The sequence below is a fragment of the Alternaria ethzedia genome (genome assembly GCF_023757985.1).
Source record: "Alternaria ethzedia strain BMP 0044 chromosome Unknown scaffold_10, whole genome shotgun sequence".
Taxonomy (NCBI): Eukaryota; Fungi; Ascomycota; class Dothideomycetes; order Pleosporales; family Pleosporaceae; genus Alternaria; species Alternaria ethzedia.
Window position 1 is genome coordinate 358,623 of NW_026056203.1, and position 25,452 is coordinate 384,074.

At 53.0% G+C, this 25,452-nt stretch overlaps 8 protein-coding genes across 8 annotated transcripts; 3 read left to right on the top strand and 5 right to left on the bottom strand.

Moving 5' to 3' along the window:
- Window positions 1–277: 277 nt before the first annotated feature.
- On the top strand, window positions 278–1,201 carry J4E87_005031 (uncharacterized protein; the record flags this gene model as incomplete). The annotated part of the gene is made up of 1 exon (XM_049376648.1): window positions 278–1,201. The coding sequence occupies one exon, from the start codon at window positions 278–280 to the stop codon at window positions 1,199–1,201; it is 924 nt and encodes a 307-aa protein (XP_049233504.1).
- Window positions 1,202–1,891: 690 nt separating this feature from the next.
- Window positions 1,892–2,770, bottom strand: J4E87_005032 (uncharacterized protein; the record flags this gene model as incomplete). Its single annotated transcript, XM_049376649.1, has 1 exon — window positions 1,892–2,770. One exon carries the CDS (start codon window positions 2,768–2,770, stop codon window positions 1,892–1,894), a length of 879 nt encoding a protein of 292 aa, XP_049233505.1.
- A 3,796-nt stretch (window positions 2,771–6,566) lies between these two features.
- J4E87_005033 (uncharacterized protein) lies at window positions 6,567–7,989 on the bottom strand (the record flags this gene model as incomplete). Its single annotated transcript, XM_049376650.1, has 3 exons — window positions 6,567–7,276; window positions 7,324–7,873; window positions 7,921–7,989. 3 exons carry the CDS (start codon window positions 7,987–7,989, stop codon window positions 6,567–6,569), a joined length of 1,329 nt encoding a protein of 442 aa, XP_049233506.1.
- Window positions 7,990–11,331: 3,342 nt separating this feature from the next.
- On the top strand, window positions 11,332–12,296 carry J4E87_005034 (uncharacterized protein; the record flags this gene model as incomplete). Its single annotated transcript, XM_049376651.1, has 4 exons — window positions 11,332–11,482; window positions 11,579–11,607; window positions 11,702–11,845; window positions 11,889–12,296. 4 exons carry the CDS (start codon window positions 11,332–11,334, stop codon window positions 12,294–12,296), a joined length of 732 nt encoding a protein of 243 aa, XP_049233507.1.
- Window positions 12,297–14,192: 1,896 nt separating this feature from the next.
- On the bottom strand, window positions 14,193–15,042 carry J4E87_005035 (uncharacterized protein; the record flags this gene model as incomplete). Its single annotated transcript, XM_049376652.1, has 2 exons — window positions 14,193–14,841; window positions 15,038–15,042. 2 exons carry the CDS (start codon window positions 15,040–15,042, stop codon window positions 14,193–14,195), a joined length of 654 nt encoding a protein of 217 aa, XP_049233508.1.
- A 313-nt stretch (window positions 15,043–15,355) lies between these two features.
- J4E87_005036 (uncharacterized protein) lies at window positions 15,356–17,135 on the bottom strand (the record flags this gene model as incomplete). The annotated part of the gene is made up of 4 exons (XM_049376653.1): window positions 15,356–15,893; window positions 15,946–16,114; window positions 16,164–16,825; window positions 16,885–17,135. The coding sequence occupies 4 exons, from the start codon at window positions 17,133–17,135 to the stop codon at window positions 15,356–15,358; spliced, it is 1,620 nt and encodes a 539-aa protein (XP_049233509.1).
- Window positions 17,136–18,464: 1,329 nt separating this feature from the next.
- On the top strand, window positions 18,465–23,343 carry J4E87_005037 (uncharacterized protein; the record flags this gene model as incomplete). The annotated part of the gene is made up of 9 exons (XM_049376654.1): window positions 18,465–18,469; window positions 18,526–18,792; window positions 18,857–19,141; window positions 19,191–19,458; window positions 19,509–19,778; window positions 19,830–21,362; window positions 21,411–21,738; window positions 21,792–22,498; window positions 22,552–23,343. 9 exons carry the CDS (start codon window positions 18,465–18,467, stop codon window positions 23,341–23,343), a joined length of 4,455 nt encoding a protein of 1,484 aa, XP_049233510.1.
- A 482-nt stretch (window positions 23,344–23,825) lies between these two features.
- Window positions 23,826–25,227, bottom strand: J4E87_005038 (uncharacterized protein; the record flags this gene model as incomplete). Its single annotated transcript, XM_049376655.1, has 2 exons — window positions 23,826–25,046; window positions 25,219–25,227. The coding sequence occupies 2 exons, from the start codon at window positions 25,225–25,227 to the stop codon at window positions 23,826–23,828; spliced, it is 1,230 nt and encodes a 409-aa protein (XP_049233511.1).
- Window positions 25,228–25,452: the final 225 nt, after the last annotated feature.

Below are 25,452 nucleotides of genomic sequence, written 5' to 3' on the forward strand. Positions count from 1 at the left end.
AGAGGGCATTCACAACACATCGACCTTTGCTGCTGCTGCCATCACCGGCACTTCGCACATGTCCCGGGAACGCTACCGCGCCATTTCGCGTTCTTCTGTCTAGGGGGTGCACGCGCCACACCATCTCAAACTTAGCGCCATCTCGGCGCGTCTACATCATCGAGACGCGTCTCTCTCCAATATATACTCACCACCTCGCCTCTTCTCCCTCCAAATCCAACACCTCAGTCTGCAAATTTGTCGCAAATACTTCGGAACCTCGTCTCCCACCGAAAATATGTCCCTTGTTACTTTATCGTCCCTCCCCGACCCAGTCCTCCATCTAATATCCGTATACCTTGCGCCCGATCGGCCCAGTGTCAATGACATTGAAGAAGGCCAACAGCCAACACTCTACCGCCATATCATCAACCTCTCCCTGACGGCGCACTCGCTCAATCGCATTTCCTCCGTCCATATCGCGAAAAACATCAGCTTAACAATCGCCAACACGCGTTGGGATTTGTTCCTACGCACCGTTACCTCGAATCCCACCTACGCGTCGACCGTCAAATACCTGAAGATGAGGGAAGGCACAATCGACGACAACTACGGCAAACGTATGGAAGCCATGCTCACAGCGCTGAGCGGATTGGAGGCCCTATACGTGCATCACAGCAAACGAAGCCACGCCAACGCCATCCAACAGCTTATCACATCAAAACCGCTACCACTATGGGATACATTGCAGGTACTGCGCTTCAACCACACCAACAGCTGGGGCGAACCGGCCATTGTGCAACTCGATTTCGAGCGCAAAGAAGAAGATAAGAAAGGCGGATTAGGCTACCTGTCTGGCACAGAGCTGCTCACTGGAGAGCTAGAGGACTTGAGCTGTCATAGGTTTCTGGATATACCAGTCATCAGTAAGGTCAAGGTTTCCACACGCGACTTTGAGAACGACGGCGATGACCAGAACGACGCGGATTGGGTGGATGAAGATGAGGAGGAAGATGCGGAGGACGATAGCGATGGCTGGAGTGAGCGCGATTATGAGGATAACAGCGAGGAGAGTGACTGGGATTCTGAGGATGAGAGTGACTACGAAGACGATTGGGAGGCGGAGTATGGGTTTGCTGTACCGAAGGCAGAGCCGGTTAAGGATCTGGAGGCTTCGAATGCTGCGGTCGTTGTTCCTGGGAGAAGTCTTTTGGATTTTTGAGGTTGAATGCGATGTGGGCATGCTTAATTATCATATGGAAGAGGTTAGGACTACATTTCTTGCTTTGTATTATACCGTGTTACTTTACTGGTGTGTTAGATCTACTCATGTATTGAGTCTACCTATCTACCACGAATAGATCATCAAATAGTCAGACCGATATCTAGAGCATCTTATCCGAACGTGAGATTAGCTGGTAAACTTGCTTGCAGGCATATGAACAAGCTGCCAATCTACTGATTATTCACTGCGTCACATGCGCTGGGTATAGCCCTTACTGTGTAAATTACTGCGTTACTACTACCGCATTGTGTAGTCTGCTTCGGCATCGACTCCAGTCTCTCATCAAGAATGAACAAGCTGCCAAATTCAGCTACTAGTATGAGTCAAAAGACGGATTAACTTCATTGATTTGCACTGTACTGCATTTATCATCGGATACTATCGTAAGCTAAATATACACATGTGGCCACGAAAAGATCTTCGTTCCCGTCTTCTTCGTCTGAAGGCTTGTCGTCCTTTCCCCAGATGTCCAAGTTTAATTGGGCTAATAAGAAAGGAAGACTCTCCAGCATTGGGACAGCTTCTTGATAGGTCTTGAACGACTTGGTAGTGAGCAGCGATATGTGGCGTACCCATGCACTTGGCTGTCCTGTGCGCTTAGATCGAGCAAGCACCTGTTGGCGGAAGCTATGTCAGACTTATTCGCGCCCGTTGTAGAAGCAAGGGTTCGTTAATCGCTTCCATGGTGGTCAACTCGAAAACGATCTTTTTCCCAGTTTTGTGCGCGCCCCATTGAGCGCCGATGTACGTCAAACCCCTCCAGGCATCCAACTCCACTACAACTTGCCGGTGGCTACGCAGATCAAAGGCCGCTATAACTCGGTTTTGGAATTCAGCTTCAGTGTAACCACAAAAGCCCCGGATGGTTGCTTGGACGGATGCTCCTTCATCTTCTTCCAAAGCTTCCGGCCTGCCTTCGACCCAGAAGATGCTGGCAACACCCTCGTCGGGATACAGGCGATGGTGTTCCTCACCCTCAGACTCAGAGGAGGTGGCTTCGTTAGGGTTTGGCTTTTTGGACGAGGATGATGCGGTCTTCGATGATTCGGCAGCGCCTTTGACTTTGCCCTGTGCGTGCTGTCGCTTCTCGAAGGCGATGAAGTCCCACATGCATCGGTATGTTTCCAATCTGTCAAGCCCCGTGTAATGAAAGATACCATCCCTACTGTACGTGTTGTCTTTGACAAGCCAATACAAGAGCCACGCGTGCCAATCCAAGTCGGTATAGTATTGACGGTTGGTGCGAGTGGAGAATGTCATCGCGCCGCCCTTCTCGCCATTGATGATTTGAATGTACACACGCTTGAACTCTCCAACCTTTTTGTCGAATTTGAAGAAAGGCGAGTCCAAGAAGTGTTTACTGAATCTTTCCCAGTGGGGCTTCACCAGATCACTCGCGCGCCAGTCGTCGAACGATTTCTCGCACCCAAAACCCAGGTGTTCCATCATCAATGCCTTGTTTTCGTACGGTTTGCGCTTGCGTTTCTTGGTGTCCGTGGAGGCCATATTTACGCGCTTGCGTATGATATCGTGGGTATTGGAAACAATTGGAGCGGCAGTTGCGATGATGTCAATCGGAAGCGAGAAGGACGTAGGTGGCTGCCTAGGGTAAAGGTGCAAACGGAGCGTTCGCACAATGGAGCGTGACAAATCGGCGGTCAATGAGACATACCGTAGAGATATCCTGTGTCTGCTATCGACATGTACGTCACGTCACGTCAAATTTCGAGATGCAGTTGTCTTCAAACGACGCGGCTAGAAAGAAATAACAGCAACGTAGGCTTTTAGGAGACTGGCTTCTATTACATTGTCATTGCTTCGTGCCGCATACAGCAGTGTATAGCACGATACCAGAAAGCTTCAAACGCGATGTAGACTTCTGGGTGATCTGTTTCTACGAAAAACTTATTGCTTCTTGCGGCCTACGACAGTACAAAGAAAGAGAATAGGTAGGAACTAACAGCAATGTAGTCTTCCGGATGGTCTGAATCCATACTATTCTTGTTGCTTCTTGCGGCCTACATCGGTACATGACGCGATGTCTAGGAAAGACTTACAGCGATGTAGACCTCTGAATGATTCGCTGCAACGCAGAAAACAGGTCGTATAGGGTATGTAGCAGTCTTACACTACTGAAATAGAGTACAGGAATACGCGAGCTCCGTCGCTACATGGCGACGAACGTAAGTGCTGGCGTAGCAGGCTCATTCGAGTATGGGGAATGAAGTGTTGGGGCTGATATAGTTGCGGCCGTAGCTCTTGCCGAAGGAGCTATCCTTACTGTCCTGCAGTATCTTCCACGCCGCAATCGGCTTATCAGCTTTCTCATCTTGGCCGAAGCCCGGCTCAAGCTTGAGAATGAGCTTAGGATCATACCGAATCCACCAAACTCCGTGGTGATCATCAGCGAAGTTGGTGCTTATCCCATTGGGCAGGTACTTCAGGTATACAAGCAGATCGAACTCCAGGGTAGTAGCTTTCAGCCACGGAACGATGCCTCTCGCATCGCAGAACTATCCATCAGTACTGACGGAAAGTAGAGTCAGCCAAGTCCTGGACTTGTCGGTAGGTACCTAGGTAGCTTCAATGTCGTTGGTGATTGCTTGCACCCCAATTAGAGAGAAAACTGAACACCCCGGAGCCTACAATGACGTTGGGTCAACTAACTTGCGTGCTTTTATCCTAATGTAGGCTGCAGACCTGTTCAATTTCTTCTTTATGTGAGGTGCTTGCGCGAAATCGAAAGCACCACACGTCGAAAGCTTGCTCATGGTCGAGCCCGAGGTGTTTAATGAACTCGGCCTTGTATCAATATGACCAACCTTTGTGCTTTTGAGGAAGCATCTTGATACAAGCATGGATGGTGGCGCGATCGCCGGAGCGTCTAGGGTACTGAGAAGAATCGAGGCGGCAGTTACGCTGTCGGAAAGATGTCGAAGAGTATTCGCTGCTCGATGTGCGACATTTTGCTGTGGCCGAGTGGTCAAAGGCGCTGCGTTTGGGTCGTTCTGAACATCCTCCGCAGTCTTCGAGGAACAACGACCCGGTGTGCGGGAGCCCGTACCGACCAAATCCCAAAACTCATCTACAGAGACAAGACATCGATTGGCACACAGATCCTGCACCAATGCATCTGAAACCGATTCCGTGCAACAGTGACGGTGACTTGTCACCGTCAATCACACCTCTCAGGACCAGTACTTACGCTCTTGTCCCCTGAATGCCTCGCCTGTTTAAAGGGCCAGCGCATCACAACGCCCCGCCTCTTACATGTCGTAATCCACGTGTACCCATGCTCGCGATATCAGGGGATTAGGCGAATTCGCAGCGTAAGGGGGAAAACAACTCGAAAGTCCGTTGTCGTGAATGACGATGAGGCTTCTCTGAACGCTGCACCACAAAGCAGGTTATTGGGTAGGCGCGACCAGCGGATAGGAAGGTGCGACTCAACCCCGCTGCCGCCTTCTCGCTAACTCAACGCCCTATCGATTGCGCCAGACAGACCATGAGAAAGCCTCCCGTAGCATGTATGCACGCCACACGGCTCGACGTTTCTAATTTAGGTGTCTGGGTTCCTTACCTAGGCAGTAACGGCGTAGCGCGCGGCGATGGGTGTGTTGTTGGAAAATGGCGACAGTTGGTAACTCACCCACTCACCGGTCGAAGACTTTACGCCTTGCATACAGCATGTATGTTCAGCAAGGACAACGCGTTCTAGAATGTGGAAGCCGAGGTATTGGAAATATCTACATCGCGCTAGTCTGTAATCAATGGGAATATGTGACTTGGCTAGACATGTGAAATCGGCCGGGTAGAGACCACTTTTCGAATCCATTCAGTCGCTCTATCACGATACTCGTATCCAGGTAATTACTTCCCCAATCTCCGCATCCCGCTCGACCCCCTCTCTCATTTTCCCATCTCCCCCATCAAAGAGATGAGATGAGAACCGGGCCGAAAGCGAAGAACGCACGTTCGCAAAAAAAGAAGACGGAGTAGAAAAATGGGAAATGTACCAAGACCTACTAGAGCAAAGACGCCACTCAACAAGGCAGTTACGCGAGAAAAGAAGGAAGGAGGAAAACAGGGACACGGGTCGGGGCACGGCAGACGGTAGGTAGGAGCCGATTTTGCCGGTCCAGGAACCTGGTTGCGTTCTTCTGTCGACAAATTGCGAGATCGTATCTCAATGTCCTGATTCAACATGGACAGCTGGAGATCGAAACCTGTGAAACCCATTCTCCATATTCCTCCCGAACCACGCGTCTTTCTCGTAACGTGAGACGTAACGCTCTCCTATCCCCGTTCACCCTCTCCAGTCAAACCCATCAAATCACATTAAGCGAAAACAAGTAAACATGCGTTCACACAAACTGGCCTATGTTCACCGCACCGTAGAGCAGGTATTCAACAACCACCCAGGGCTAATCAGCTGCCTAAGTTCCCGCGGCTTCACAACCCGCGTATCCAGTAGCTTCATGTACATGCTGCGCAAGTTGCCACTACCGAGACATGCTTCCAGCTCTATGCATACACGTACATCCATACATTCATTCGTGTAAGTAAGACTTGGTTTTCTTCTTCTCTGCCTGCTGCAGAGTCTGTTTTGCCCCGTTTGATTCAGTCCAATCACCAGCATGTGACGTCGGGCGTGGCTTACTTGCCTAGTTTTTTGATGTCAGCGCACATTGTTCAGCTGAGTGGCGCTTTGCTGACGACGGACGGCAACTGAGGACTTGGCTTCTTACTGTGCCTCGCCAATTCAAGCCACGGGCGTTCAGGGGGTGAGAACTCTAATCCTTCGTCGCCTTGGGCCATTATAGCCGTAGTCTGTTGTAAGTAGAGTGGTGAAGCGACTTACTCAGATCTGCGCAGACCGTGTCAAATTTGAGAAGGAATGGATTAGAGAAGAAGTTCGTGATTCTACTATATGCTATGCAATGAGCCCTTAACCCCTGGTACTCATGCTACGTGTCGATCGTTAGGTGTGCCCATTTTGTGTCTATAACGCCCCGATTATGATGATGGTTTACTACAACGCCGCTCGCGTTCCTGGTATGCCAAGCAACCTGTTGCGGCGGAGAGAGTGAATTAAGAAAAACAACAGTAGGTGGGCCTGTCCATGCCCCAAAACAGTACATGCAAAGTACCCAGTGCCAGAATGCTGCCCAGAAGAAGCCCCAGATGTTGCCAGATGATACAAAATTAAACGCTGTAAAAACATCAATGCATTTGGTGCCGGCACGTTGTTGTGGAGGCGAGGTGGAAGCCGTAGCGAAATTATCATTATCGTAATGAAAAATTAGACTTGTTCGGTAAAGGCTGATTTCCGCGAATCACCGGATGTCCTCCTCTTCTTCTGGAGCTTCTTTGATGTTCTCCGCTCGGCGAGCTCAACCTCCTCAGGGGTGGGTGGCTGGAAGGTGCCCGGCTTCAGGACCTGAAAGCCAGAGTTGACGGAGCGCAGGACGTGGTCATCGCGATCCTGGTTCTGCTCGGTGTTGACTTCGTACGGCACCTGGTCGTAGCTGTATTGGTGGTGAGGGCCACGGGGTTCGTAGGTGTCGGGGTAGTAGGGAGCGTTGGGCGCGTAAGACTCGGTCAGGGGAACCGCTTGCCTTGCCTGGTTCGCTGCGTTGCCATCGTGACTCGGTCCGGCAGATACGTCTTCAGCTTGGTCGGCGACAGTAGCTAGCGGAGGAGAAGGTGACTTCTGAGGCATGAAATAGTTAACACCATTGACCGAGGACACTTGGTTGTCCGCCACGCTGGCCCACTCTCCGCTATTACCTGGCTTGCGCACTCGAGGAGTGAGCTGTCCAGTCTCGGCGACGTGGGAAAGACGATGGCTGCGGAGGAGTTCGAGGTCGGTCTTGGGGTCAATGGGTTGGTTGGGCCTGAAGTATGCGGACTCGTAGGTGCGGACGTCCTGGCCAGCTGCCATGTAGTCGGACTCGTCACTGGTGCGGCGGCTGGAATTGCTTGCGGACTGTCCATGTTGACCCAGGGGAGCTAAGGCTGTTAGCATAGTTCAATCTATTGCGCATGCTGATACTCACGAGAAGTAGCGCCAGAGTTGCGGGTAGCGTAGGGGTTTTCCAGGGCGTTGAGGGCGCTGGTGCGGGAGACGTGGTGATTGCAGTTGCTGCAGCGGGGGCCCTCATGATTGTGGGGACGAGCAGGAGAAGATGATCGGGAGTCCTGGGTTGAGACGGGCTCAGCGGAAACGGCGCGGTCGAAAGAACTGGGACCGCGCGAGCTGTTGCGGCTGGAACCTTGGGCGACTGGCCGGGGCAGTGAGAGCTGTGACTGTGAGGCGTATGGAGGGGCTTCGCTGACGATGGAAGCACGGCTACTGCCAACGGGGGTGTTGGTACGCGAGATCCAGACACCGTCGACCTCAATACCGCTCTGGATTGCGCGGATGCCGAATGGAATCTCGTCCTTGGTCTCCTCGGTCACCTGGGTTACTGGCTGCGCCTCGAGCATTTCCGGAGTGGCTGCGCGTTTGCCTTTGTCCACTTTGCTGTACTTGCGGACCTTGTTCTTGTCGTACCATAGCTTGAGCAGGCCCAGGAAGATGGTGAGTACAATTCCGCAGGCCAGTACCTGTGCATCGTTAGCAGGCGGAGTCAGCAGTCGGTTGAAGTCCTTACGAAAGTCATCTTCTGCCATAGGGCCCAGCTTTGGAAGAACTCATTGCCGTCGGAGGATCCGAAGCCCATGTTTGCGGTGGAGTAGGAGTGATGTCGAGATCAAGGTAAGAATAGCAGGTGGGGCGGAGATGAGATGCAGGCAGGCACACTGTGAGTGACACCTGTCGGGGAGGAATGTGCAGACGGGAAGGCAGTAGCGAATGGGAGGTTCCTGATTAGATTGGTATCGATAGATGGATCCGGACAAAGAGGTGAGCGAGAGGAGCGACAGGAGTCTCAGGCGCGAAATTGGGGTACGACGCGGGGGTTTTAAGACCAGACCCTTGGACTGATGGCGTGGTAAAAGCGAGTGTGTAACGTCGAGCAAGACGAGGTGGATTGCACTAGTGAATCAGACCTGTCATTCACGCAGATGGGTACGGGGAGCGAGTCGGGGGCGGAAGGCACAGGGAGCGAGAGACAGGTTGGGAAAGGATTTATTATATTGCATGCAGCGAGATCAGCTCAACTCTCGGACCCGCTGAGAAACAACCCGTGGACGGCACGGTGGTGAAAAGTTGGCTGGGTTGTCTAGGGCAGGCGCTACCCTGCTCGAGCGCTAAGTTAGGCAGGGGCGCTTGCAGGGGTCTCGCGACACGGTGCGGGTTGTAGACTGAAATAGCAAAGACTAGCAAGCGACCATGTGGCACGTTGAATGTTTGAGTGATGATCGGCCACGGTATGTGGAGCTACACGAAGCAGAGTCACAGCCAGCCCTAGGCTCTCACTCTCGGGCGCCAGGACCATCGCGAGCCGCGACGCTGCACGTGTTTGAGGCGCGGGTGTGTGTAACATGAGGAGGGGGGTCTATATCGATGTAAGAATATCGTCGACGTTGATGGCGGAAGTCAGCCGCTGGGAACCACGATGAATCCGAGCGATGCTGGCTGGTAAGCTAAAAGGGAAGGCCCCAGGGGTGTGCGCGCTTGTGGACGGCTAGCGAGGATGACGAATTTCCCTCTATGGACTGCTCCGAGTGTTTCGGGAACACCAGCTCAATATCAACTCGTATTATTCCTCAGGTTGAGTGATCTTCCGTTCTGAGTCGGATGCGACCGTCTTGCCATTCCCTTGCCTCTGAAACACGAGGCTGTCGTCACAACTGCACCGCACGATCGCCTTCACACACAACAGAAGCGTCTTCAGCCACTACACACATTGCTAAGTGGGCTTCCAATTTTGGGGCGGGCGGATGGCGGCTTTGGCATGCCGCGGTCGTTGGATGAGACGGTCTTCCCACTTTCTTGCCCAAGGCCTTCCGCTATTCGTCGCTGCTTGGCACTCTTCAAGGTTCATCTCACGCATCGATCCACCAGATAGATGGGTTTTCGCTTCTCCACCATGATGGTATCTCACAGACCTGGATGGGAGCGGGGCACGTCCTTGCTTTCTTTGAGGGGCACGGCGCACCGCATCTACTCTGGTGTAACGGTCACTCCCAGCACACCGCTCCCGGCCTGTTCCAAATTCTTTTCACCAGCGCACGCTTTGGGGTCATCTCCTCGCTCGCCACCATGCCGGGAGTGTATCGATTGTCTAGGCGAGCGCGGAATCTACTACCACTCGCCAGTGCGCACTGATCACACACGATCGTTAGTCATACTAACTGTTCTTTTCAGTACCTTCAAAAAGCATCATCTCTACACAATTACCCAACGAAAGCCCTTGCCATGGTGAACGTGTTGGCCGTACTCAATGTTGGCCCCTCGGTCGGTTCCATTTTTTTCTCCCGGCGTTCAGCCACAAGTCATCGGAAGCCACTTCTCGTTCTAGAAAATTGGATCATGACGAGACGATGATGGTGATTCCGTCTTGGTGCCTCAGCCAAGGCAAACGATGCACAAGGCGATTTAGTGCTGCAAAGTAAGCCGCGAAATTATTGACTCAACCCTAGTGCTCGTATCCACGAATCCTTCGTACCCATGCCATCTCATGATCCGAAAACTTCAAATAATGCGCCGGCGCTTTCCAGTTTCTGGGCATTCTAATCGCGCTCGTATAAGATTAGGAGCTCCTCACCACAACCGCACAAGTGAACGAGCTTTTTGCTGCAACTAGGCCGCAGTGGTGATCAAGGTGAGGGGAAGCTGCAAGGCATGATTGGCATCTGCTCCATGCACTTCGACAAGCGTCGGTGGGGATGTTTGCCGCATGCGTGTTTGCTTTGCAGCAGTCCAGCCTGGACGCAGCCTTGCGTTGAGCTGTCCACTGACCAACAGGTAGCTACTAACACTCTCTGTATCTAGCGCGATATTGCTGAACAAAAGGCATTAATGCGACTACATTCCTACACTTCACCAAGGCTGAGTTGACCTGACTACCGTACGCTGATCTTCCGACCCAGCGTCGCGGATACGGCATCTCCAAGTGGTTCATGTACGGCGAATTCCTTCTTCCCATGCGGCTACCGTTAGCAAGTATCCGTAGTATCCGTAGCCAGGGCAAACGGCATCTCAAAACATTCCAAAGTGTTGTCGGGGAGACTCAAGCACCAGACCCTACTTACCGCGGTAGGTCCGTCTCGAGAGTTCGCAGCTACCATTCCATCACATGGATCACCTGCAGTGTCTACACTCGAAATATCTCATGTAACTTCGCCGGGATCTCGAACGTTGCCGACCTTGCTTACATGGGCACAGCCTCATGTTCCGCACATATTACCCCGGTCACAGATCGAGTAAAGAGGGGCCGACAGCAGTGGAGTCGGCCGTGCGAACTTCGCATCGTGCAGAGGCCGATGGCTGAGGCACAGAAACCATCGTCTTTAACCGCGAAGATCTTCCAATGTTTCGGATATGAGGCGCAACCTCCCGTCGCAGCCTGATTTAGATGAGTTGCCTCATCACCGCATTACATCCACCTAGCGCAAGGTGCCGTAGCGAATGTTCGTGCCAGCGCAAAGGTAAGGATACCGCCGGTGAGCAGTTCTCTAGTCGCGATAACGCAGGTCAGCCTGTGTGAGGTGCAAACAAGCTGTTTTGAGGCGCGGCTGTGGTGAGCTGAGGGGCTCTCTGGTACCTGACTTCCGTCGTCAGGGATCAGTCTGATCTGCACCCCAGAGCGTGCCTGGTTCGACAGCTGATGAAATCTCTACAGACAACAGTCAATCAAGTCTGCACGTCTGCGACATGACGTCTTTGGTTTTGCGCCAACCTCTCACACGAGGACATTCCAAGATTGAATCGGGACTTGGTAGGTGCCGAGGCGATGCCACATTAGGGCAATTGGTTCCTGCCCGATTGGCGCCGCGCAGAAGTCATGATCTCAGCCGCGACCTACCATTCCTCTTCGCCTTTTCAATCTACACCAGCCTACTGAAACTCCCCACTCTGTTCTCGTACCGCCTTGTTTGATCCCTAGCGCCCTACCACCATGCCTATCCGCAATCCCTTTCGTCGTGCGGGTGTGCCTGAGGCCGTCGATGAGGCCCAGCGGAGCGCGCCGGAGAACGGTTTCAAGAGCACAGCTGTTTCGGGCGCCGCACCCGTGCAGGTCAAGGACCCTGTCGAGTACAAATTGAGTGGTGAGATTTCCTGCGAATGCGCCTGGGGCTCAAACATGAGCATGTTCCTGGGGCGGCATCACTGCATCGGCTGAGTGGGCGCTTACCATGTGATAGAAATAAACGACAGCGGCGTGTATCTACCGGTAAGCAATGTTAAGCCCATGTGATTGTGGATGCAGGAGGGAGAGCGACGCGCGCGTATGTCATCGCGTGAGACATTGATTGACGTTGCGACAGCCGAGCCCTCAGCAAGAGAAGCCCACCTTCTGGCACTCCAAGTCTAACATCTCGACCACATCTTCAAATCACCGCAGTCTGCTCGCCGAGAATGAGCCGTTTAGCATCTCGCGCGAGAGCTTCGACTCCTACAGGCGGTCATTTGTATGTTATGCGACCAGTGGCAAGACCCCGCTAATGCACACAGGATATCTCCGCGCGCTCTCCCATTCAAGACAATGTCCATGAGACGTACCCCCGCCAGTCGCTCGATGCGCGCCGCTCCGTAGATACCAGACGTTCGCTCGACGTCCGCCGTTCGCGCGCCACACCGCGCTCCTCGATGCAACAACCCCGCCACAGCGAAAGCCACGAGCAAGTGCCTGAGGAGGGGTTCGAGGAGGTGGGCCTGAACGACGAGCCGAAGCCGCAGCCAAAGAAGCGCAGCATCTTCTCGCGCTTCGGCGATAACAACAACACCGACAAGACGGAAGAGCGACCCAGCTCGAGCCATCACTTCTCCCTCACAGGCCGGAAGCGCGCTGAGAGCGGGGCAGGCTCGGAGCTCAAGCCTATGCCAAAGCCAGCGGCAGAGGTTCCCGCGGAGGCACGGTGATACATGTAGAGGATGAATTATGAATTGCGGGGGATCCAACACCGAAGAGTTGTATCAATGCTCCGGGAGAAACTGTTGGATACCGCATAAACGGCGTTAAGGACTTGGGTGTTTTCTACTATGCATAACTATCCACATTGAAATGAGGATGTTCTCTATTACGAGACGGAGATTGTAGTCACACACAGAACGACGCGAATCCGTAGATCTCGTATACGAACACGCAGATAACTAATCACGAATGCTATCGCTCATGACGCTCAAGATCAACTCGTCAAATCTCCCTGCCTCGTGTCTTCAAACTTAGGACTCGTTAGACTTTCGCAAACTTGGTTGCGTGCCCTGTGTGATGTTCGCTCCTTCCCTGCTAAGGCTAGTCGTTAGTTGGTCCACGTGTGTGACCTTCCATGCTTCGGAATCGGAGGAAGCAGCTCCCGTGGATCGCTCCTTCCGGTCGATGCGGTCGATGATGTCATATAACTGGACTCATGGTTTGACTCGCAACAGCTGTGGCTTGAGCGTCGACGGCCGTTGGGGCTGAGTCAACACTGAAAAGTCGTTGTTTTGTTGGGGTTGTTGGCGCGAAACGCGTGTTCAGATCGAGATCGGAAGTTGGCACTTGTTGGTTATGGCGGTTGCGCCGTTGGAAGTTGGGGGCTTGGTGTGGCACTGGAGGGACTTGGCGGGGCGGCTCGCTTGTGAGGGTCAGGTGATTTGGAGGCCTAGGGGATAGGGAGATGGTTGGATGGGTGTGGTGGTTGGTTTACGCGGGAGGTGAGGTGGGGAGTATCTCATGGTTGATCCCACAGGCTGGTGTTTAAATTTGGTTGGACGTAAAGAAGATAGAGAAGGATTCAGGTACCAGCAGGCACGTGACGATACCAACTGCCGTCATCGACCTGCGTTGAGTCCTTTACATTATATCTCAGAACTACAGGTCTTTGACAATGAGAAGACGTTGCCTGCGCTGATAGCGTTAGCGGTAAGAAATACGGATGTACCTTACTCAAGGAAAAGACCGGACACCCCGGAGCCTACGTTGACATTCGATTACATACTTTGTTTCTTTCTATGTTAATGTAGGCTCTAGAGTGTCGATTCTTTTCCTTGCATGAGGTGAATGACCATTGGTGAGGCCTCTTTTGGACTTCTCATCGCTGGTTGTTTGCTGCCTGGTCTGTGCGTTTGTTAGCGCAGGCTCGATATATACAACTTTTTGCCCGTCGCTCCTTTGCTCCTCGCCGCGAAAATTTCGTCTCTGTCACATATCCTGATGATGTGACAGTCGGCGCTTTGTTTGTTGGTCACGTTTACTTGTAAACACCTCGTCGCTCTTAACTGTAGCGCCCCGGTACTGTGCTCTACGCTGTAGCACGTCTGGGCTCACAATCCCTTTGGGTGCGTCTACTTGCCATGCGGGTAGATTCCCTCTCTAGACGGTTGCGCGGTTTCGTTAGTCCCTTGTGGCTCGACTCCGTTTTCTTCATACTCCTTTTGGAGCCCCAGTGCTGAGCTCTTCGCTGTAGCTCCTGGGATCACATCCACTTTGGGCGCGTCTACTTGCCTTGTGCGGTAGATTCCCTCTTAGCCGGGTGCACGGCTTCGTTAGTCCTTGTGGCTCGATTCCGTTTTCTTGAACCCGCATGTCTCATCGACATGCTTCTACTCTCTTGGGGCCCCCCAGTCCACAGGTACCATCTATCAACCCACACTCTTGTGTTGAAATGATGAAGTCGGGGAGGATATCAAATATCACGTAATTATCGCTGCACACTCAGCTTTGGTTGCGACAGTCAAACTAGGAGGTTTGCGCTGTGCTCCGCTGCGGAGTAGTTAGCATTTGTCCTCGCCCTCTCTGATACACACTTATCAGAGTCCATGGGCAATCGCGGCGGATCAGTACCACTGCCTCGGAAGATACCTGTATCCGCCATTCCAGGATTCACACGCCAACAGATCTGGGTTCTCCGCAGCAAGAAACTCGACGATCTTTGTCTGCGCGACCTTCGAAGTAAAGTAGGCCGATCGTCCAGGTGTATACGCTGACTGCAAAGCCGCTGCACCTGCTGCAAGCGTGTACAGCGCTGCATCAGACTTCGCATTCGGAACGAAAGCCCGTGAAGCGATGACTATCGCCTTCACGGTCATCTCATAGTCTACCCACCAGTCTTCGCCGCTCGAGGACGGCGAAGAAATCTGCGCTACGGCAAGAACAAGGACATCCCATGCGTCGACCTGTTCAGCAACATTCTGCATCGCAGTCTCGTCGGTTGCTGAGACGGGGAAGACCATGCAGTCTGACTTGCTGTCACCAAGTAGCTTCTCGGTTTCTCGAAGGGTCGACTCAGTACGTTCGGTTAGGACCAGCTGGGCGGCGCTGGCTTCCGCAAAGGCAAGAGCGGTTGCGCGACCGATGCCGCTACCGGCTCCGGTTATGATGACTGTTTTTCCTATTTGGCTGAGATTGGGATTCGATGGGTCGATGGCGGCGTAGGACTCGTTGTGCCAGGTTGCTGTGGGAGAGGAAATGGAGGTTGCATTGTTACTGGGAAGTGGACCGCACGCGATGTATTGAGGAAGGAGGCTGGTGTCGGAACTTTTGGGAGGCTTTGTGTGGGGAAGTCCGTAGAGCGTGTAGTTTGGGGGCATAATTGTGATATTCTGAAAATATGCTCAATTGTTCAAGGAATGAATTCGTATAAGGTCAATGTGTTCTCGGATAAGCTGACTGGTGGATGTACCGCATGTTGTCTGGTGCATAGCGTCAGTGGAGCGGGCAACGAGAGCTAGTACAGGATAGCCAAAGTACTGACATGAGGTGGGGTAGGCCTGAGCTGATATGTCCAGTATTCTGCCCTGCGCCTTTATATACCCGGAAATCCTTGGTGAGGGTTAACTGGTGGACGCAATTCGAGATTCTCCATTCAGTAAGTAAACCACACATCTCTACCCTAAAACAGCTATGATACAGACATGCGAATATTAATATATACACCCAAAGGTCACCGAAGCGATCCATCGCCCCTTTAAGGTCGAGCTTCGTTGACAGTTTGCCCTCCTTATGTGTGTGGAGTGTAGGGAAAGCCTGTGGGATCCGTCGCTGGCATCTGGCTAATGTCGCCATCACCCCCACCACCAAGATCCCACCAATCAGTCTGCCAATTCCGCGTGACAAAGTCATTCTCAAGCCCCCTCAAGAAGCCGAGAGATTGGAAGTCGCCATCCATATTCGCGGTGTAGTCCGGCATCGATGAAAAGGCCGACATGTCAATGTCTGGGAGTTCGCTGGCCATCAAGTTCTGGATCGTATCGAAACTTGTCGGCGGCATGTTCATCCCTTGAGCAACGCTGTCGCTGGAATCCACGGTGGCTGGGCCTCTGCGTCTCTCATCTTGTAGACTCCGCGAGACCCTGTTCAGTGCATTGATCGTCTTGGCAAACGGTATCAAGTCCTGACGCTCTGCGCAGCTTTGCGCCATGGCGACGCCGATCGTCTCGAGAGATTGTATATCGCTTTCGCAATCATCTGGATTGGTACACGCCACAATGTGTTCGTAGAGTGTGAACACGACGCAAAAAGGGTAGAGCGTTATGAAACTGGGCCAAGTCAGCGGATGCTTGGCGCGAAGTAAAGAGAGTGGCGGCTTACTGATTCGTGATACTCTTAAACTTAGCGTTGAGGTTAATATCCGCATAAAAGTCAAGGATAATGCTCAAAACTCTTCGTGCGGCTCTGAGGGTGATGTCCTTAGGTCCGGGTCTCGTTCGGTGCTGTTGTACCAGCCTCTGAATACCGATGATAGTCGCATATATGTTCACTGAATTTGAGGTCAGCTCAATCTTAGCTCATTGCCGCACTTTACCTACTGATGTGATCTGCAAGAAGACAGCGAACATCATCTGTAGTCTCTTTGCCGTTCATCACCTCCTCCAATCTCCATTCGCTGATGAGGTCTTCCATTTGCGAACAAGCTTCGTCAGCCTTTTGGACACAGCTGTTGCGATCGTGTGGCGGGTTTTCGTCAATGTAACCGATCGCCTCTACGGTCAACAGGGTATATCGCACCCACACGACACTGATGGTAACATGGAGCGCCGAAGGATGCATGTTGTCGGGACGAAAGAGTAGGGGCGGGCGGACCTTGTTTGGCGACCATCGCAGAACAGTGGGCTTCCCATAGAACAAACGGAAGAATGTGTCGATCGATACGACATACCAGTAGGTGTAGCGACCAACATCTCTCTCGGTTTCTTCTTCGAATGACTTTGCCGGGACCATATCTAGGCGATCTATGCCGATCGACTTGATGTGCTGGCACGATTTGCAGTGGAATTTCCATGCCAACTGGTAGTCGTGAGCAGTCATTGCCGTCCATGCTGAGAGGGCTGCAATATGTACGTCCATATTCGTGTCACCTGGAGACTCAAGCCAAGCGGGTACGCTCTCCAGCATCTTCATGTATGCCTTCGTCGTAAGATCTCCTCCCGGGCCGTCAGTCAGCTGCAGTCCATAGAACAGAGCGTTGTAGCTTGAAGTCACCTAAAGTCAGCATGTGGCACAAAGCCGCACTAATTATCGGTTACTTACTACATAACGCGGACCACGGGATCGATGTTGACGTAAGGAGACTTGATAATATCGGGAAGCGCGTAGAGGAGGTCAGTATCGATCACGGAACGAGAAAATGCATCTGGCGCAAGCATTGAGCTCATGACGGAGATAAAGCCGTCAATACACGTCCGCGCTTCTGCGGAGGATAGGTTCAGATCCGCGCTGTGCGTATCAGTGCGCACCCTCAACTTTCCAAGGTCTTCGAGCGCTTCGTTGAGAGACAGCATTGCGTTGTCGATGCTTGGTGTTGGTGTCGAGACTGGGGTAGCCTTGTGTTGGAAGCTGCGTCTTGTGTCCGTTGCAAGTCGGTAGATCTATCATGATTAGCTGTGATGATAGTTGAGAAGATTTTCGAAGGCGCTCGTGTGTGCTGAGTCGTGTGCTGATGGCTCCTCATATGAAGGGATGCGTTTTTGAAGCTGTATCGCCGACCCCAACCCTTTGCCGCTATATGTACCTCATGTGCTTCGTAACACAGTAGAAGATAAGACATCGTAAGTCCGCATGGGATATTCTGACAGGACGTTGACCATGTGAAATGCTATGGATACCTTCGAGGAGGTCGAGATATCAAGACAAAACGCAGCAAACACGAGCGCCTCCGGTTGTGGCTGTTATTACCCATGAATCCTGGCCATCAGCCACAGTTAATGAGGCCTCGGGTGAAGGCACCGGAGTGCTCTTTCGGATACTATCGCGTCTGGGCACGACTTCGGATACGGATGACGACCGATCATCACCAGCGTCGCTAATTTGTTTCTCCAGTTGTTCTAGTCGCTGACTGAGATGCTGTACGACAGCCTTTTGGTGGGCATGGCGCGGCCGTTGTCTTCGCTCTACATAATGGCATTCTTCCTTGGCGGCAATACATTGATGGCATATCGGCTCTGCTTTGTCGCATTTAATCTTCTTTCGTTTACAACGAAGACACTTCAATGGCAGCTTAGCAGATGGACTGGTTCTGCGGACGTAGGTTTAGGGCAGGTACCTACGGCAAGCTTCATCGTCATCTTAAGAGCGTTCGGTAAAAGCACGCCGAAGTCCCGGGAAGAAAGTCGCGCGCAACAGCGGAATTTTCGGCGGGCGGCTTGCCGGGGTTTCGCGCATAGGAAATAGATAATGTGATCGATCCTTCGTAGAGGGTGGAGATGGATGCTTGGTGCAGCACGGAGCCCGAGGGTTTCCACGGACTTTCGGGCTTTGCCGAATGTCCGCACCCTGCACGTTTCAGGAACCAACAGCAGCCCTGGACGCGAACGCTCACTTCGATTCATTCGCGCCAAGATTGCCGAAGACAACTGTCTGCAATCATGGCACCTGGGCATGGACTTCCGGGACTTTCGAGGCAGGAACTTACATCATCCACAGTCGTAAAGGCATGGTTTGCAAAAAAGCATCGTATGATATAAGGTAAATCTACCAGGGCTACGGGCTCTGTCAAACATCGCCATCTCAGATCTCCCCCTGCTCACACTTAGCGAGCGCTAATCGATCTGTTCACGGGCTCCCAACCGTACGTATCCTCGTGCATACACCCCAGTTGAGAACATTGACTAATGTTGTTCGTGACCGCTAGGAACCAGGCATACCTGGATTGACGCATTCACCTGGTCACAGTTTCCCCGAAGTTGGACCTGCCTTTCTGACCAGCATGTCAGCCGCATTAGGCTTCACAGAAGCGCAAGCGACAACCGAAGAAGCACGTGTTGACCGCGTAGATCTGAAGTCGGACGCTAGCTCTAGTCTCACAGGAGTTGACGACGAGACCAAAGTTCGACAAGAAGCACAGCGTGATCGAGACATTCACGAGCTCGTGCGCAAGTTTACAACACAGTCTGAACAGCAACACTTTGGCTCACCCTTCGCCGAGGATGCACATGGGGGGTTAGTAATATCCATGTACGAACTGTATGTGAGACAAATACTGACTTCGTACACTCATCTTTAGGCTTGATCCCAGGAGCGACCAGTTCCGTGCCAAGGATTGGGCGCGCTCCTTCTATAACCTGCGTTATAGTAGCGAGGAAACCATTCCTCGCGTAGCGGGCGTTGCTTTCAGAGGCCTGAACGTGTGGGGCAAAGGTTCACCAACCGACTTCCAGTCGACAGTAGGGAATACAATATTGAAGCTTCCTTCGCTGTTTGGCAGAGGCACGCAGAAGATCGAGATCTTGCGAGATCTTGATGGGTTGCTCCTTCCTGGAGAGCAACTATGTGTCTTGGGACCACCTGGGTATGTTTGACTGTTGTCGTGTTCGGTGACACCAACTAACGATCAATAGATCAGGATGTTCCACACTCTTGAAGACTATCGCAGGCGAGACTCACGGCTTCCAAGTCAGCCCTGACTCGTATCTCAACTACCAAGGAGTACCAGCAAAGGACATGAACACCGTCTTCCGCGGGGAAGCTATCTATACCGCTGAGGTTGACGCGCATTTTCCCCAGCTGAGTGTTGGCGACACGCTCTACTTCGCGGCTCTGGCTCGAGCACCTCGTACCATTCCTGGTGGCATCAGTCGTCGGCGCTATGCCGAGCATCTTCGAGATGTACGTACTCCAATTTGGACTCAACCGGTACGATTACTGACTCTTGACAGGTTATCATGGCCATGTACGGCATCTCGCACACGGTCAACACACGCGTTGGCAACGACTTCGTACGAGGAGTCAGCGGCGGCGAGCGCAAGAGAGTGACGATCGCGGAAGCATCTCTCAGTTTTGCCCCGCTTCAACTATGGGACAACTCGACTCGTGGACTTGATTCTGCTAATGCTGTGGAGTTCTGTAAGACACTTCGAACCCAGTGCGATGTCTTTGGGGCAGCATGTGTCATCGCCATTTACCAAGCTCCACAAGCCGCGTATGAGGTAAGCTATAGCATGATTACATGGAAAAATAGCAATGCTGATTCCCCACAGGTTTTCGACAAAGTGACCGTACTTTACGAAGGCCGACAGATCTACTTCGGACCAGCGAACGAAGCACGCGCATATTTCGAACGCCTTGGCTTCGAATGCCCTGCCTCCCAGACTACGCCCGACTTCCTTACATCAATGACGTCAGCCTCTGAGCGCCGTATCAGGTCAGGCTTCGAAGGCAAAACACCGCGTACCTCCGACGACTTTGCTCGATGCTGGAAAGAAAGCCCCGACCGTCAACGGCTATTGCAAGCGATAGAGGAATACGACAACACGTATCCCCTCAAAGGCGAGCAACACGAACGCTTTGCGCTTTCGAGAACCCTGGAGAAATCGAAGAAGCAACGGCAGAAGTCACCCTATACCCTTTCGTACTGGCGACAGATTCGTCTTTGCATGTGGAGAGACGTGCAGAGGCTGAAGAACGATCCGAGTGTACCTCTAACGATGCTTGTTGTCAACTTTTTTGAGGCGCTCATCATAGCGAGCATCTTCTACAACCTACCCCAGTCCACAGCGTCGTTCTTCAAGCGCGGTGGAGTCTTGTTCATGGTGGTGCTACTCAATGCCTTCGGATCGATGCTCGAAATCATGAACCTCTACTCCAAACGCACTATCGTCGAGAAGCACAACCGATATGCCCTTTATCATCCGTCGGCAGAAGCCCTGTCTTCCATGATCGTAGATCTACCATACAAGATCACGAACAGTCTCGTGGTCAATACAACGCTCTACTTCATGTCTAATCTACGCCGAGAACCCGGTCCGTACTTCTACTTCTTGCTCGTTGGATTCACCACCGGCCTTTCGATGAGCATGTTCTTCCGCCTGTTCGCCTCAATGACAAAGACTCTTTCACAAGCACTTGCCCCGAGCTCTCTCATCCTGATAATGCTTGTGCTCTATACAGGATTTGCTATTCCAATCCAGTATATGAAGGGATGGGCGGGTTGGTTCCGATGGATCAATCCGGTTGCATATGGCTTCGAAAACGTCATGGTCAACGAGTTCCATGGTCGCACATTCGCTTGTTCATCTTTCGTACCTTCTGGCCCATCATACGAGAACGTCGCCCCCGAACAGCGAGCGTGTGCTGTGCAAGGTTCTCAACCGGGCCTCGATTACGTCAACGGCACTGCATACGTCGAAACTGCCTTTCAGTATCAGTACAGTGAGCGGTGGTCCAACTATGGCATCATCATTGCTATCACTATCATCCTCTTCCTCGCACATCTCGTTATGAGCGAGTTGGTTGCTTCCGAGCGGTCCAAGGGCGAAGTTCTAGTCTTCCGTCGATCCAAAATGAAGAGCACGGCCAAGAAGCAGAGCGTGGATGAGGAGAATGGCGGAGCGACCGTTCACGAGGGCGAGAAGATCAGTCGTAACAGTGAGCCCGAACCTGGAATGCAGAAGCAGGTGTCTATCTTCCATTGGGAGAAGGTCACCTACGAAGTCCAGATCAAGGGAGAAACCCGCAAGATCCTAGACGGTGTGGACGGCTATATCAGGCCCGGTACACTGACAGCTCTTATGGTAAGATGTTCAACACACTCAATTAGAATCCCAGCTAACAAGTCTTAGGGCGTGTCAGGCGCAGGAAAAACCACACTGCTCGACGTGCTCGCAAGCCGAACAACCATGGGTGTCATTGGCGGCAACATGCTTGTCGATGGCCGTCAGCGAGACGACAGCTTCCAGCGACAGACTGGCTACTGCATGCAACAAGACATCCACTTGGACACATCCACTGTGCGAGAGGCGCTGGAGTTTTCAGCATTGCTGCGTCAGCCGCCTGAGTACGGACGCGAAGAGCGCCTAGCCTACGTCGACCACGTGATTCGCCTTTTGGACATGGAACAGTACGCCGATGCCGTAGTCGGAATCCCAGGATCCGGACTCAATGTTGAACGTAAGCTCCAATACCGCAACTTTGCTTCTACGAGCTTCGCTAATTTCCTACAGAACGTAAGCGCCTCACAATCGGCGTTGAGCTCGCCGCTCGTCCAAAGCTACTGCTCTTTCTCGATGAGCCTACATCCGGTCTCGACAGTCAGACTTCATGGTCCATCTGCGATTTGATGGAGAAGCTCACTCGAGACGGTCAAGCAATCCTGTGCACCGTCCATCAACCCTCATCTCTTCTCTTCCAGCGCTTCAACCGACTTCTCCTCCTAGCCAAAGGCGGAAGAACCGTCTACTTCGGCGAGATCGGTCGCGGCTCCGAGACTCTTCTCGATTACTTCACCCGCAACGGCGCATCAGCATGCCCTCCTGGTACCAACCCCGCCGAGTACATGCTCGCGGCGATTGGCGCGGCGCCAGGTGCAAAGACCGAGATCGACTGGCCGACGATTTGGAAGAACAGCAAAGAGTACATGCATCTTCAGACCGAGCTTGCCGATCTAAGGGAACTTGCCAACCGGCCCTCTGCTGTCATGGACTCAGGCGACGCCAGCCACCAGGTTTTCGCTGCCTCGTCCATGGACCAGCTCCGCGCTGTAGCCATGCGGTGCGCCCAGCAGTATTGGAGAACCCCTTCATACATTTACTCGAAGGCCATTTTGACGATTGGCTGCTCACTCTTAATTGGGTTCTCTTTCTTCGGAAGCGAAAACACGATGATGGGACTCCAGAACCAGATGTTTGGTGTCTTCATCTTCCTCTTCGTCGTACGTAAAACCTTTTACAGCCAACATCGTATCCCCACTAACACCCATCCCAGGTAATCCAACTAATCTACCAAATCATGCCCATGTGGATCTCCCAGCGAACCCTCTACGAAGCCCGCGAGCGCCAATCAAAAACTTACGCCTGGCAAGCCTTCGTCCTCTCCAACATCGTCATCGAACTCGCCTGGAACGCCTTCATGGCCATCTTCTGCTTCCTCGTATGGTACTATCCCGCCGGTCTATACCACAATGCAGAAGCCACAAACACAGTCAACATCCGCGGTTTCCACGCCCTGCTCATCGTCGTCGCCGTTTTCATATTCGCAAGCACACTCGCTCATCTCCTTATCGCTGGCTCCCCCAATGAGGAAATCGCTGGTGCGCTCGCTACATTGGTTACGATTATGCTGTACGCTTTCTGCGGTATTCTCGCTGGTCCCAACGATTTACCCGGTTTCTGGATCTTCATGTACCGCGTTAATCCGTTCACCTACCTGGTATCGAGCTTCATGTCGACGACGCTGGGTCAAGCGCCTGCCTACTGCGCAGACTCTGAGTTTCAAACTTTCTTCCCGCCGCAGGGTCAGACGTGTGGAGATTACATGTCTGAGTATATTGGGGTGGCGGGTGGCTATCTGAGCGATGCGCAGGCGACGGAGCAGTGCAACTTTTGTCAGATGGACTCGACGAACCAGTTTCTGCAGCGTATTCATGCGGATTGGGATACGCGCTGGAGGGATTTCGGGCTGCTTTGGATCTACGTGGGGTTTAATGTGGCGGCGGCGATTTTGCTTTACTGGCTCTGCCGTGTACCCAGGACGAAGAAGGGGAAGAAGAGCGCTTAGGCGATCTGGCACGTTAGGTCGTCGTCGCAGCTGATCTTGGTACTTCATCGGGATTGACGTGCAGTCAATGGTTCCTTCTTTGTCTTCAATCTCTTTCTGGGCAGGGTACTTTTTCATTGTTCGATACCTAGCCACAAGGCTCGCGATGTCACTGAAACATGGATTCCTTCTTATTCAAACCTTAGATTTTAGTAATCGGTAACATACCACAACATCGCAACTGCTCGCTCTCTTACGATATATTGTTGATATTTTTGAACGTACTGAGGTACCTGCTATTGCATGCGATATAACCATGGTGTACCGTCTCGCGACGCATACACCATCTCGCCAACAATCTTCCCTAACCGTCCACAACACACCGCGAAAGGCACCAAACCCCGTTAACGCCAAGGCTAAACTTCAATATCTATCCCTAAACCCGCTCTGACCAGCAGCAATGCAACAAATCGCCCCCAAAAAACATTGTGTCACGACCCTGCTCATTCAAACGCACTCAAATCCAATGGCACACTGCTGCCTCGTCCAGCGCGGTATCTCTTCGGTCCACCGGTGAATTCTCTTGGTCGTGGGAATTGCCCTTCGTCCTGGAATCTCCATCTCAAATCGTGAATGGGCCTGATTCTGCCCTTTTCCCTCCCTCCAGCGTGCGAGCTGGTCGGGCTCTTGATACTCGATCCGCCGTTGGACAAGGTGTATGAGCTTGAATCCATCATCGATCGCAGTGGTGTTTGAGAGGCGGGTCGGCTGAGCGGTTGGCTGGGTGGTGGAGAAGGCGCGGGTGCGCTCGGTGGTGCTGGAGGGGGAGCAGCAGGCGATGTGCGGCTGAATGCGTTGCGCGCGGCTGTTTCTGCGAGCGACGGCGCGTGCCCGTTCGAGGGTGGAGGCGGTGGTGGAGGCATGGGAGGCGCTGAATTGTATTTATACGGATCGTATTCGTCGTCATCGTCTGGTGCGCTCGTTGGTGGTGGAACTGAAGGCGGCGGCGGTGGTGGCGGGGTCGCTCGTGGGGCTGGCGAAGGTGGTAGTGGTGGAGGAGCAGGTGGTGCTCCAGTTGGTCGAGGAGACGTCGAGCTCGGGGGTAAGGGCGGAGGAGCAGGCGGCGCGGATCCTGGGAGAGGTGGTGCCCGAGCAGGTGGTGCAGCGAGACCTGATGGCTTTCGAGAGGAGGGTGGTGGCATAGGAGGCTTCTTTCCAATCGGCGGAGGCGGCTTAGGCTTCCCGCTTATACTTGAGGCTACCGAGTTGGGCCTTGAGTCCTGACCCCGGAGCGCATTCATGCCTGGTCGCATACCTGGAATTGGAGGCCCAGGAGGTGCTGAAGGAGGAAGTCCAGGCGGTTTGGGTGCTGCTCCTCGAGGAGCTGAAGCTCTGTTCGATTCGGGGTCTGACAGATAAGGCGCCTGGTCCTCTGCGCCTGTCTTGACACCGCCTGCTTTTCTAAGCTTCGGCATACCTCCAGCGAATATGCCCGCTAATTGCGGTGCCGAAGCCGGTACACTCCCTCCATCTCCATTGTCGCTGTTGGCTCTTGCTCGGTTTGCCCCTCCAGGAACGGCCGGAGCTCCAGGAATCTTTGGCGCGCCCATGGGTGCTGCTGCAGGTCCGTCGCTGACTTTGCCGACTATAGGGGAGGATCGGTCGTTGATTTGTGTCACTTTCTTCAGTCGTGCGCCCTTTGTAATGTCGCCCAAGAGTGCTCCCTGTGACGCGTTAGCCCGGGTTCCACGTAGTGCAGGTGTCCCTGTGAATGTGACGAACTCTGCCTGCACCCGGCGCTGGTGCTTTCATCCCTCCCATTGGCGGCGGAGCCGGTGGCATGCCCCTTCCCTTCCCAGGCATGGGAGGCGGTGGTGCTGGATTCGGTGTCAGTACATGTCGCATGTAGTACGGAGAGGAGCATTGACGTACGAGGAGGCGGCGGCGGCATGATGATGGTATGTGTCGCACTTCAATCTGGTATTTTCACGCTTTTCTGTTGTTGTGTAAGAGAGGGTGCGCAGACTTTGCTGCCTGATCGCGTGCGTTGGGCGTGTGAAGAGTGGAGTGTCATACTGAACGGATGGTTCGAACATCCCAAGGCTCCTTACGTCAGCTGTGGCTGTGGGG